This window comes from Neofelis nebulosa, chromosome 18 (assembly GCF_028018385.1).
Source record: "Neofelis nebulosa isolate mNeoNeb1 chromosome 18, mNeoNeb1.pri, whole genome shotgun sequence".
Classification (NCBI taxonomy): domain Eukaryota; kingdom Metazoa; phylum Chordata; class Mammalia; order Carnivora; family Felidae; genus Neofelis; species Neofelis nebulosa.
Genome location: NC_080799.1, coordinates 2,099,536 through 2,112,260, shown reverse-complemented (window position 1 = coordinate 2,112,260; position 12,725 = coordinate 2,099,536). Strand labels below are relative to the sequence as shown.

Sequence of the window (12,725 nt, the reverse complement as noted above, 5' to 3'; positions counted from 1 at the left end):
CGCGTCGGGCTCTGGGCTGATGGCTCGGAGCCTGGAGCCTGTTTCCGATTCTGTGTCTCCCTCTCTCTCTCTGCCCCTCCCCCGTTCATGCTCTGTCTCTCTCTGTCCCAAAAATAAATAAAAAACGTTGAAAAAAAAAAAAAATTTTAAAAAAAAGGCTCACCAGATTAGGTCACGCCCACCCCGGATCATCTCTCTTGATCGGCTCAGAGTAGCCCAGTGAAGGTGTGCTGTCTCTTGCTCTCCACGGGCCCCTCCCGTGCTCCAGAGAAGGAGATTGTACACGGACACAAGTCACTGAGGCCCATCTTCAAATCCTGCCAGCACAGACCTCTTTTCCTAACCCCAGATTACAAAGATTTTCACCTGTGTTTTTTTCAAGTCTGTGGTTTTAGTTTTAGCTTTCACATTTAGGTCTGTGGACACACTTTAATTTTCGTGTATGATATGGGTAAGGGTCTATGTCCCTTTTGTCCCTCGTACAGATCACCAGTGTCTCCGGCACCATTTTTTGAAACAATGCCCGTTTCTCCATCTTGATTTGCCTTGACAGCTGTCAAAATGCACTTGGCCGTCTCTGTGAGGTCCTGCACCCAGACTCTAGCCTTTTCTCGCACCAACCCCCTCTTTCAAAGAAAGTCTGGAAATCAGGCATCGAAAAAATGCTTTCCTTTTATAAAATCGATTTATTCGAGGTCACTTTTCAAAACTGTTTTTAAAATGAGCTTGTTAGTTTCTACCAAAAAAAAAAAAAAAAAAAAGGCTACTGGGACTTTGGTTGGCATTATACGGCATCCGTAGGTCAATCTGGGGAGAACTGGCATCTTAACAGTATTGAGGCTCCTAAAATTGATGAACATGGCATATCTCTCCAATTATGTAGGTTCTTTTGTCCTGGTGCTCTGCGTTTTCCAAAGAAGAGGTTTTAAACATTTTTATAAAAGTCTGTTTCATGGGGCACCTGGGTGGCTCAGTGAGTTCAGCGTCCAACTTTGGCTCAGGTCATGATCTCGCAGTTCGTGAGTTCAAGCCCCACGTCGGGCTCACTTCTATCAGCCTGTCATTGCAGAGCCCACTTTGGATCCTCTGTCCCCCTCACTCTGCCCCTCCCCCACTTTTCTTTTCCCCCAAAAAAGTAAATATTTGAAAAATAATAAACGTCTGTTTCAGCTATTGGAATAAGGCAGGAAATATAAGAAAGAATAGGGGCATATAAGTCAGAAAAGTTCCTATTGGCAGATGACATATAAAATGTAAAGGAACCGAAACAGAGGGGCGCCTGGGTGGCGCAGTCGGTTAAGCGTCCGACTTCAGCTCAGGTCACGATCTCACGGTCCGTGAGTTCGAGCCCCGCGTCGGGCTCTGGGCTGACGGCTCAGAGCCTGGAGCCTGCTTCCGATTCTGTGTCTCCCTCTCTCTCTGCCCCTCCCCCGTTCATGCTCTGTCTCTCTCTGTCTCAAAAATAAATAAACGTTAAAAAAAAAATTTTTTTTTAATGTAAAGGAACCCACCCAAAAAGTCACAGAACTAAGTAAATTAAGCAAGTCGACAGGATACAAGCTCAATAAATACAAAAGTCAATTTTATTTCTGTATACTAGCAATGAACACAGGCAAACAAATGTGCCATTACTGTTAACAATTGCTCACAAAAAAGGGGGAAATACTTTCATGTAAATTTAGCATAACGTAGATGGGATGGGACTTGTATGATTAAAAATGACAGGACGTTGGGGCGCCTGGGTGGCGCAGTCGGTTAAGCGTCCGACTTCAGCCAGGTCACGATCTCGCGGTCCGTGAGTTCGAGCCCCGCGTCAGGCTCTGGGCTGATGGCTCGGAGCCTGGAGCCTGTTTCCGATTCTGTGTCTCCCTCTCTCTCTGCCCCTCCCCCGTTCATGCTCTGTCTCTCTCTGTCCCAAAAATAAATAAAAAATGTTGAAAAAAAAAAAATTTAAAAAAAAAAAAAAAAAAAATGACAGGACGCTCATTAAAAAAATCAGAGGGTCTGAACAGATGGAGAGTTGGTTTGAGCTCCTGGATTAGGAGGCTCAACATAGGAACAGTGTGAGTTCTCCCCAAATGTATATACAGGTTTCTGTTCCTACTAAACACAGAGTTCCTGCTAAAATGTCAGCCAGACCTTTTGTAAATATAAATATGATCCTTCCAAAATTTGGAGAGGCACAAGAATAGCCCAAACCATTTAGAAAATGAAGAATAAAGTACAAGTTATCAGTGTCTCATGTCGAGACCTTAGATGCAGCCGCATTAATCAAGACAGTGATATCGACAGAGGGACAGACACAGGTCAGTGGGACAGACCCAGAGGTTAGCTCCGCACAAGTATGCAGAGATGCAAAACCGGTTCAGTAAAGGAAGGCCAGCCTTCCACGTATGCTGCTGAAACAATTGGATAGCCGTAGACTGGAAAAGAAAGAAAAAGAACCGTGACCTGAATCTCACAACCTTACGTACAACTTAGACCGGCATGTAGATTTAAATGAGAGATATAGAATTTTGAGAAGGTGACATGATAGAAACTCTGGGACCTAAGGCTGGATGAAGTATTCTTAGATAAGACCCCAAAAGCAAAACCCATAAAAGAAAAAAATCATTTTTGAAGAAACGTCAATTTTGACTTCATCAAAATTAAAACTTGCTCTGCAAAAGACCCTCTTAAGAGGCCGCAGACAGAAAATATTTGCCAACCACACATCTATCAAAGGACTCATCTCAAAAAAACATAAAGAATTCTTGAGACTCAATGGTAATAAAACAGTCCAACTAGAAAATGGGCAAAAGATCTGAAGAGATTTCCCCCAAGAGGATGTGCACATGGAAGGTAAGTACATGGGAGGTGGTCGACATCACTGGCCATTGGGTCTTTGCAGGTTAAGGGAAACGCAAAACCATGTTGAGATACATGTTAGAAGTTAGAAAAGAAGACCAGCGGCCACCGGTGCCCGGGTGGCTCAGTCTTCAACTCTTGATCTCAGCTCAGATCTCAGCTCAGATCTTGATCTTGGGGTCATGAGTTCAAGCCCTGTGTTGGGTTTGAAGCCTACTTTTAAAAAAAGGAAAGGAAAGAAAGGAAAACACAGCACCCATAGGAAAGGCTGGCCAGGATACAGAGAAGCCAGGTCCCCTCCGCGTGGCCGGCAGGAATGTGGATGATGCTGCTGTCCTGGATTATAGTCTGGGAGTTTCTTCTGAACACTAAATTTGTACTTAACCATGTGACCCAGCAATCTCACTCCTGAGCACTTACCCAGAGAAATGGAAACTGTCCACACAGAACCTGTTCATGAATGTTGACGGCAGGTTTCCTTTGGGGGAACATTTTTTATAATAAATTCAGGCGCTTTTTGGTTTTTTTTAAGTAAGTATAGGTTTGTTCAGATTTTCACTGTTAGTAAATTAAATCTTTAAAACATTTTGTCCATTTCTTCTAAGAAATCCAGTTAGGTAGCATCAAGTTGTTCAGAATGTCCTCTCCATATTTTTTTAATGTCTGTAGGGTCCATAGTGTGACTCCTCTTTAATTGCCGGTACTAGCAATTTCCCTTTTTCTTGCTGGATCACTCTGGCTAGGACGTTACCCGTTTCGTTGGCCTTTCTGAAGACACTTTTGGCCCTGTTAATTTTTTTGTTGTTTGTCCATTTTCTGTTTCGGTGATATGCGGTCTTTATTTCCTTCCCTCTACTCACCTGGGGTTTTCTTTACTCTTCCTTTTTAGGCCCTTTGAGAAGGAACTTCAGTCAATGATTTTGGATCCATTTTCTTTTCTAATATAAACATTTATTTTCAAATTTTAATTGCAGTACAGTGAAAGTGTTGTATTTCACATATACAATGTAGTGATTCAATACGTATCATACATACATTGCTGACATAGGCATTTAGAGCTACAGATTTCTTCCCTAGATAATACATTAAATACATCCCAAAATATTTTTTAAAAAATTTTTTTAACTTCATTTATTTATTGTGAGAGAGAGAGAGAGCAAGCCAGGAGAAGGGCAGAGAGATTGGGGAGACAGAGAATCCCAGCAGGCTCTACACTGTCAGCATGGAACCTGATGTGGGGCTTGAACTCAAACCATGAGATCGTGACCTGAGCTGAAACCAAGACTCGGATGCTTAACCGACTGAGCCACCCGGGCACCGCCGAAAATATTTTCTAATGTGCTTTGTGATTTCCTTTTGGTACTTCCATTTGATCCATGGAGTTTCCATCTCCCTGCTTAAATTTCCCATATGTTCTTTCACGTCGTCTACTTTTTCCATCAGAGTGCTTAGCATATTAATCATAATTGTTTTAAATTCCTGATGTGTTAATCGCAGACCCTCTGCCACATCTGAGTCTGGCTCCAGGGCTTGCTCAGTCTCTTCAGACTGTGATTTTTGCCTTTTATAGAGCAGACATTGTCATTTTCCGTTGAAAGCTGGATGCATTGCTGGCTCCAGCCACGTTCCTGTCCCTCATATTCACCTGCCTCTCCAGATTGGGGGGCAGCAACCCTTGAACATCCAGTCTCGTGTGGCTCTAAAAAGAGTCATTGGTTTTCAGCTTGTTCAGCTTGTGTGGGGACTGGAGTGACAACTTGCAGGTTCCTTAAGTGCCAGAGCAGGAGGGTGTGACTCTGCATCTGGAACCTCTAAGAACTGGCCAAGCCCCCCCACCCACCCACCCCTCCCCTCCCCGCCCCGCCCCCCCCCCCACCCGCCCCTCCCTCACCCCATGGTGTGCGTGCTTTCTCGTATGGAGAAAAAGAAGATCTAAAATCATGCCCTGGTTTCTTTCTAGCTCATTTTTCTGTGGTGGTCCCTGTGACACAAATGAAGGATTAGATCTGTCGTTTCCAAGGCTGGGTCTGTAACCCGTGCTACTCAACTTCCAGAACCGTTTGAGGAATGACCCTGACAGCTGTTCATTATGCACAGACCGCCTTGGATCCCACACAAGATCACAGTGAGGTGCGGCGGCTGCAATTAAACACCTGGGAAACAAGTGTCCTGACAATGGGGAACCTTCTTACCTTTGCTGATACAGGTGCAAACCGTGCGGCCGGTGAGGAACACACTTGGGTGATTCCTCAAAAAATTAAACACATGGGTGTTTAATTTTAATTAAACCGACTGGGTGGCTCAGTCGGTTAAGCGTCCGACTTCGGCTCAGGTCATGATCTCACGGTCCGTGGGTTCGGAGCCTGGAGCCTGCTTCGGATTCTGTGTCTCCCTCTTTCTCTGCCCCTCCCCTGCTCGCATTCTGTCTCTCTCTCTCTCTCTCTCTCTCTTAAAAATAAATAAGCATTTAAAAAATTTTTTAAAAATTAAACATAGTTGCCATGTGACCCAGAAACTCCACCGCTAGGTGGAATGTCTGCCCCAAAGGACCAGAGACCGGCATTCGAATGGAAACTTGTACGAGAACGGTCACAGCAGCAGCCAGACGCTGGAAGCAGCCCAGACGCCCATCAGCTGACCAGCGGATAAACACTGTGAGGGTCCACGCAGGGGGGCACTATCCAGCCGTAGAAAGGAACAGAGTGCTCACCCCGCCATGACGCGGTGAAACACGATGCCCAGTGGAGTAGGTCAGACCGTTGCTGCGAAATACCCAAGATTGGCAAACCCAGAGAGACAGAGAGCTGATGGGTGGTTGTCCGGGAGTGGGGGGTAACCGCTCGTGGGCACGATTGCCTTTGGGGGTGATGACAGTGTTTTCCAACAAGGTAGAGGTGGTGGTTATATGTCACCTTGAACGTGCTACATGCCACCGTGTTACGTATGCTTTATTTTTTAAAGATTTTATTATATTTATTTGAGTAATCTCTACAGCCAGTGTGGGGCTTGAACTCACGACCCTGATGTCAAGAGTCACGTGCTCTACCGACTGAGCCACCCAGGCGCCCCTATATACACTTTAAAGTGGTTAGTTTTCTATTACGTTACTTTTACCTGAGCTGAAGAAAAAGACAAATCTCAGAGGGGCCTGGCATATTACAGCGCCACCCTGGGCCTTTGCCTGGGGCCTTAGTCACAGCTGGGAAGGAGCAGCTGTCCCCAGGAACCGGGGTGGGGGACTCAGAGCCTGGATATGGGACGCCAGCCTTGGCACGGCCGGGTGGCCGAGCAGGACCGCCAGCGTGGGCGCGCCTTGGGCCGGCTTCCCGTGCACCTGCTCGTGCTGGGGCAGAAGGGCGAGGCCGCGGGAGTCCAGGGGCCCTGCCCGCACCTGACATACTGTTAGGTTCATGTGTCTTAGTTTGGTTTCCATTCTGAGGAGTGGATTTTTTAAATAAATTTCGTTTTTAATTATGTAAGATCTCCACATGGTTCCAAAGCCAGAATGCATTGAGACGTCCCGCTCCTGCCCTGTTCCCCCCTCCCCGTACCTCATCGTTTCTATCTGTTGCTGGTTTCTCTTGCTACGTTTCCTTTTTTAAATATGAGCAAATAGTCAGTGTTTCAATTTCCGCACCATTCCTCACACGCAAGGAGACACATCGTACTTGGTGTCTTGCACCTCTTCTCACCAGCCGTGGACCACCGTCCACCCCCCCACAGCCGTGTCCGACCCCCTGTGGAGGTCGCCTGCGTTACCCGACCAGCCTCCTGTCCGTGGACGTTTGCGGTCTTCCCAGGCTTTCGATGCTGTGCCAGCGCCACGGTGAATCTTTTCCCTGATACAGTAGGATCATAAATTAGCAACAGACAGGTCCTAGGCACCCAGATTAAAATGGGAGAACCTCTGTTTTGACGACGCGTATGAATATGGGGTTTTATCTTTGTCCAGAATGCTTTCACGGCTGTGAGATCATTTACTCTCACACAAGACCCCGGTGAAGCGTCACAGGCATTCAACTTAGTTAGCAAAGCCGGAATTCAAGATGAGGTTTCCTTTGGGGAATTCATGTTTTTTTTAAGTATTTGTAAAAACCCTCTATTCACACATGTTGTTTGGTCAGCATCTCTATTAAGCCAAAGTTAAGACTTAAATTGGATATTTGTTAAGTAATGGGAATGAAAATCTGACCCTTGAAATAACTTGTTGTTTTTAACATACAGCAGTTTTAAAATTTGTCTTTGTAATCTGGAGGCACCTGGGTGGCTCAGTAGGTTAAGTGTCCGACTCTTGATCTCGACTAAGGTCACGATCTTGTGGTTCACGAGGTCGAGCCCCACATCAGGCTTTGTGCTGACCGTGTTGAACCTGCCTGGGAATTTCTCTCCCTCTCTCTGCCCCTCCCCTGCTCACTCACTTTCTCTGAAAAATAGACATTAAAAAAAATTGTGTCTTTGTAATTTGTTATGTTTAAATGAGTAAACTAATCTCCGGGTCATCTGGCTCACCGTTGTCAAGTCCTAGATCTCCCAGCACAGTCGATCCCCTGTTAGAACCTAAAAACCAGCTTCCCTGGTTCCGGAACTATAGGAGGGGCTTACAAGTGCCCAGACAGGATTTCAAACTAAAAAGCCACTCGCCCCAAGTGAACATTTCTGTTTTTCTTCCTCCACCCACCTTCACACCTCCTTTGTCCTTTCTCACACCCCAGCCCCAGGGAACCCCTCCATGCACTCACCTCCACCTCAGGAAGTACCTCCAGTGGAAGGGTGTGGGTCACGTTGCTGGCAGAGAAACAGGTGTGACCAGTCAACCTGGAATACTGATCTTGTGTTGAAAAAGCTGAGTCCGTTCTCTGGAGATCTTGACTTAGCCGATTGAGGCGGGTGGGGCCAGCCGATGTCCGCCGACGCCAGAGCGCGGGCAGGCAGGGGTGCAGGAGGCTGGGTCTGGGTCTGATGATGCCAACAGAAGCTTTGAAGCAGTGGTGAGCCCGCTACATGGGATTCTCGTGCGGCCGGTGTGGGTGATGGGTGCTCCCAGGGAAGACGGTGCAGGAGACCGTCCATCTGCCGAAAATGATCCTTCTCTCTGCAAGGGTGACGCGCCCAGGCCTGCGCACTTTTCCGGCCACATCCGCCTGTCTGCGGCGCGGAGGCGAGTGTCCCAGCGCGGTTCCTTGACACTGATCGCCCCCTCGGCCCGCTCGATCACCAGCACCGCCCCCCAGACTCGTCCAGCGGCTGCTAATAAAAGTGCACATTTCGGGGCGCCCGGGTGGTTCGGTTGGTTGAGCGTCCACCTCTCGACTTTGGCTCAGGTGGTGATCCCAGGGTTGTGGGATGCAGCCCCGAGTTGGGCTCTGTGCTGAGTGTGGAGCCGCCTGGGGATTGTCTCTCCCTCCCTTGCCCCTCTCCCCACTCATACTCCCTCCCTCTGCCCCTCTCCCCTGCTCATACTCCCTCCCTCTGCCCCTCTCCCCTGCTCATACTCTCTCCCTCCCTCTGCCCCTCTCCCCTGCTCATACTCCCTCCCTCTGCCCCTCTCCCCTAGTCATACTCTGTCCCTCCCTCTGCCCCTCTCCCCTGCTCATACTCTCTTCCTCCCTCTGCCCCTCTCCCCTGCTCATACTCCCTCCCTCTGCCCCTCTCCCCTGCTCATACTCTGTCCCTCCCTCTGCCCCTCTCCCCTGCTCATACTCTCTCTCCCTCTGCCCCTCTCCCCTGCTCATACTCTCTCTCCCTTTCCCCCTATCCCTGCTCATACTCTCTCTCCCTCTGCCCCTCTCCCCTGCTCATACTCTCTCCCTCTGCCCCTCTCCCCTGCTCATACTCTCTCCCCCTCTGCCCCTCTCCCCTGCTCATACTCTCTCCCTCCCTCTGTCCCTCTCCCCTGCTCATAACTCTGTCCCTCCCTCTGCCCCTCTCCCCTGCTCATACTCTCTCCCTCCCTCTGCCCCTCTCCCCTGCTCATACTCCCTCCCTCTGCCCCTCTCCCCTGCTCATACTCTCTCTCCCTCTGCCCCTCTCCCCTGCTCGTACTCTCTCTCCCTCTGCCCCTCTCCCCTGCTCATACTCCCTCCCTCTGCCCCTCTCCCCTGCTCATACTCTCTCTCTTTCCCCTGCTCATACTCTCTCTCCCTCTGCCCCTCTCCCCTGCTCATACTCTCTCTCTTTCCCCTGCTCATACTCTCTCTCCCTCTGCCCCTCTCCCTTGCTCATACTCTCTCCCTCCCTCTGCCCCTCTCCCCTGCTCATACTCTCCCTCTCTCTGCCCCTCTCCCCTGCTCATACTCTGTCTCTCCCTCTGCCCCTCTCCCCTGCTCATACTCTCTCTCTCCCTCTGCCCCTCTCCCCTTCTCATACTCTCTCTCTTTCCCCTGCTCATACTCTCTCTCCCTCTGCCCCTCTCCCCTGCTCATACTCTCTCCCTCCCTCTGCCCCTCTCCCCTGCTCATACTCTCTCCCTCCCTCTGCCCCTCTCCCCTGCTCATTCTCTCTCACTCTCTCTGTGAGATTTTTAAAAAAAAACTTTTTTAATGCACATTTTGCTGGGAGTTGGGTCAGGAAGGCAGGCTGATGTCAGGTGTATGCCTGGTTGCCTCTGAGCACAACTAATTTATGTTGTTGTATCGAATCCGTGAATCCGTGCCGTCACTAACGAAGGGACTCAGATTTGCAGACCATGAAGAGTTACGGAAAGCCCGTAAGTTGTCATGTTCCTTTCTTGCCTGACCGTGTTACTGCAGCGGCCATCGAGAGGACCCCAGCACCATTTTGCCTCGCATGATGCTCTCTTTTTGTAAAGGCATCGTCTGTGCCCGTCTAGGCTTTGGTAGCAAGTATACGTAGCCTTGGGTCTGTGAGAAATAATCCAGAGGCTGGAAAGCCCAAGATCAAGGCACCAGCAGATTCGGTATGTGGTGAGATCCCCCCACCCCCACCCCCAGTTCGTGGACGGCATCTTCTCATGTGTCCCCACAAGGCAGGAGCATGTGCTCCAGGGGCTCCACCCTGACCACGCACCGGGACCAACGCACCCACGAAACCCCACCGCCCGACACCTTGACACTGGGGCGTAGATTTCTGCATACGAATGGTGGGGTGGGGGGCACAGTCTGAGGTTCTGAGTGCCTAAGTCCACGGTAGCACCTCCGCTCCCACCGCGTGCCGCTTCTCCGAAGGCCTGACTGCTTCCCATAGTGTTGGAAATCTGTCAGAATTTAAACCTGAGCGTCTTCCTGAGCTGGTGCTCTGGGAGCCGCGAGGCCCGTGCAGACGACTGTTCTGTGGCCTGCGTGTCGAGTCCCGTGGCGCACACGTCCGTCTCTGTCGGTAAAACCCCAGGGTCCACACCTGGGCTCCCGCTCAGCCTGGCGGAGTGGCTCCTTGCCGGTTCGAACGAGCCGATTCTCCCGTTCCCTGCTGGCCTCTCGGCCCCCGACAGAGCTCTGTGGACCCTCCAGCCCCCACTGAGACGAGGCGGGTCCAGCCGACCCCGACTCCCCCTCTTGCATGCGGCCCTCCCCCGAAAGCATGCGTGTGCCCGACCCTGCGGAGCGGCAGAGCCCCAGATACACCTTGCGTCTTGGAAGGAGTAGGAGGAGGGAGGCACGCGGCAGAGGGAGAAGCAGTGATGGCCTGCGTCCCTTAACGTTGGAGTGCAGGTGGCGTGGCCCTGAGTTCAAGCTCACGGGCGATTTCTCCACCCAGACGTGGGAGACACACCTTCTCAGGTTTTAAATATACTGACCCATTCTTGTGTCCCCTGGGGCCTCTTCCTTTCCCTCCTGTGCCGTCGGGCTGATCACCTATATGTCCCAGGGTCTCCCCAGGACACTTGTGCCGCGACGACAGAATGTTGGCCGGGACATCTGCATTGCCTTGACCCTCTGCCCAACCACCCCAGGACCCCCGCTCCCGGTGCAAAGTCACGGTGGCAGGCGGGTGCAGACACGGTCCTGAGTCTTCATAGGCTCTCCTTGCACCTTCGGCAACCCTGAGTCGGGGGGCAGCGGGGGTAAGACACACGGGTTTGGGGTGAACGAAGGAGCGGTCATGAATCAGGTGGGTTTGCGGTCTGTGGCCGCGGCCCCTTCACTGACCAGCTGCTTCCCGTCCCGCAGGGGAGGCGGCGGGATGTGCGGACCGGCCACCCCACACTGCGGTGACAGCTGTCCCCACACCCAGGCTGGAGTCGACGGGGGACAGAGGCCTGAGGCCGGGGTGTCGGGGAGTGAGTCTCCTTCCTGGAGCTCCAGGTGTATATGTCCCTAGAGCAGAGAGCAGACTGTGCTCCGGCCGCACCCTAACCTGAGGAGGAGAACTGCGAATGCTGACCCTAACCTGTGTGCTGTGTGTAACGCGTGCTCCCGTCCCCTTACAGCACTCACTCTTCTGCATTCTCCGAGAGGCTGCTGCTGTGCAACGGGAAGGCTGGTTCCCCCTAAAAGAAACTGAGTCCTCGGTGCCCTCCCTGGGGAGACAGTGGGGAGAGGCTCAGATCAGGAGCTGGCTGCTCCTGTCATTTTCGTCTTCTTTCTTTTCTTTCTTCCATAAAGTCACAGGCTCAAGCCGTGGTGCCAGCCTTTCTGGAGGTCTTTCCTGGATCGGCCACCTGCTGCGTGGGTGTGGCCATCCACTTTCACACGCCTGTGCAGAACGTAGGCTGAGCTGGGCTTCCCCAGGTGACCCTCCCCGGGCCCGTGTGAGGGAGCGTGTGTGACCCAGCACCGTCCTGGTGGCCTGTCCACTGTGGGGAGGCTGTAGCCGAAGCCCGTGGAAAGCCATGCCCCTCGAGTGTATGGGACGTGATGCGTTTCCTACATCCTGCTTCCTGGGGGAAAACTGCCCTTCCTCTGCTCGGCACGGCCTCTAAACACTTCTGAAACAGAGCATGGGAGGCCCCAGGGTGTGCCGGGAGCTGGAGAATGGTGTCCGTCTGTCTGCGCTGGCCTCCGGTCCGCAGCACATCCAGGGGAGTGAAGGGGTCCCCGCTCCTCCACGGACATCCAGACTGAAGGTCCTCCTCATCCTAGGCTGTGCGTCAGGTCGTACGAGCATGGCGAGTAGCAGTGGAGTTTTAGGCCTCTTTCCGGAAGCTGGAAAGCATTTTGTGCCACACCTGTTCTCTTCAAGAGTCACCCTGTCTGAAGACTTCTGGGGCGCCTCAGGCCACCTCTGTCAGCACAGACTGCTCCCGGGAACTTAGGCTCTGGCTCTGGAGCATCCAGTGTTCGTCTGTGGCAAGGAAGGGATTGGCTGGTCAGAGGGGCCAGCACGCCGCCCGTCCCCAGAGTCCCGCGGGAGTGATTTGAAAACAGTCTGAATTTGAATGTTGGGGTCTCGGCGAGAGAAACCGCATTTAAGTTCAGTTGTGTTTTGAATGTGTAAACACGCCCGTGCACTCGGGGTCTCTCCGCCTTCCTATTCGTACAGGGGAAGTAACACTCATGTGACTCTGTCTTGACCGTCTAGTTACCAAATCAGGGTTCGCAACCGTGCTGACTCGTGTGTGTTCTTCCTCCGCGACAGGGTGAATCCGTGAAGTACTTTCTGGATAACTTGGACCGGATCGGCCAGCTGGTGAGTACAGTCCCCACCCGAGAACCTGCGACCCAGAGTTGGGGAGCACGTGGTGAGCCCCGTGACGAGCGGGACTGCCGGGCTCTTAGATCCGCGCTCGGTGTCAGGGCCGACGGCCAGCGAGCGCGTGGCAGTGAGCACTCCCCCTGCCGGTGGAGGACACGCTCACGTTCCCGCCTGCGGACCGTGCTCCCTGCTAGATTTCTGTAAGAAATCCTTCGCTCTGCTCGCCACAAGGGGCGTGGCAGTTCTTCAGTAAAATGGAGGGTTTCCTTTAACTTTTTATCAGGGGA

The 12,725-nt window shown here is 51.7% G+C and overlaps 1 protein-coding gene across 2 annotated transcripts in view; it reads left to right on the top strand.

The window, feature by feature from the left end:
* Positions 1–12,725, top strand: part of GNA12 (G protein subunit alpha 12) — a 113,420-nt gene that overhangs the window by 97,643 nt on the left and 3,052 nt on the right. For both annotated transcript variants that reach the window (XM_058711582.1, XM_058711581.1), the window contains one exon: positions 12,382–12,432. In XM_058711582.1, the coding sequence (XP_058567565.1) occupies positions 12,382–12,432 (51 nt within the window). The remainder of the gene's footprint in view (positions 1–12,381; positions 12,433–12,725) is intronic.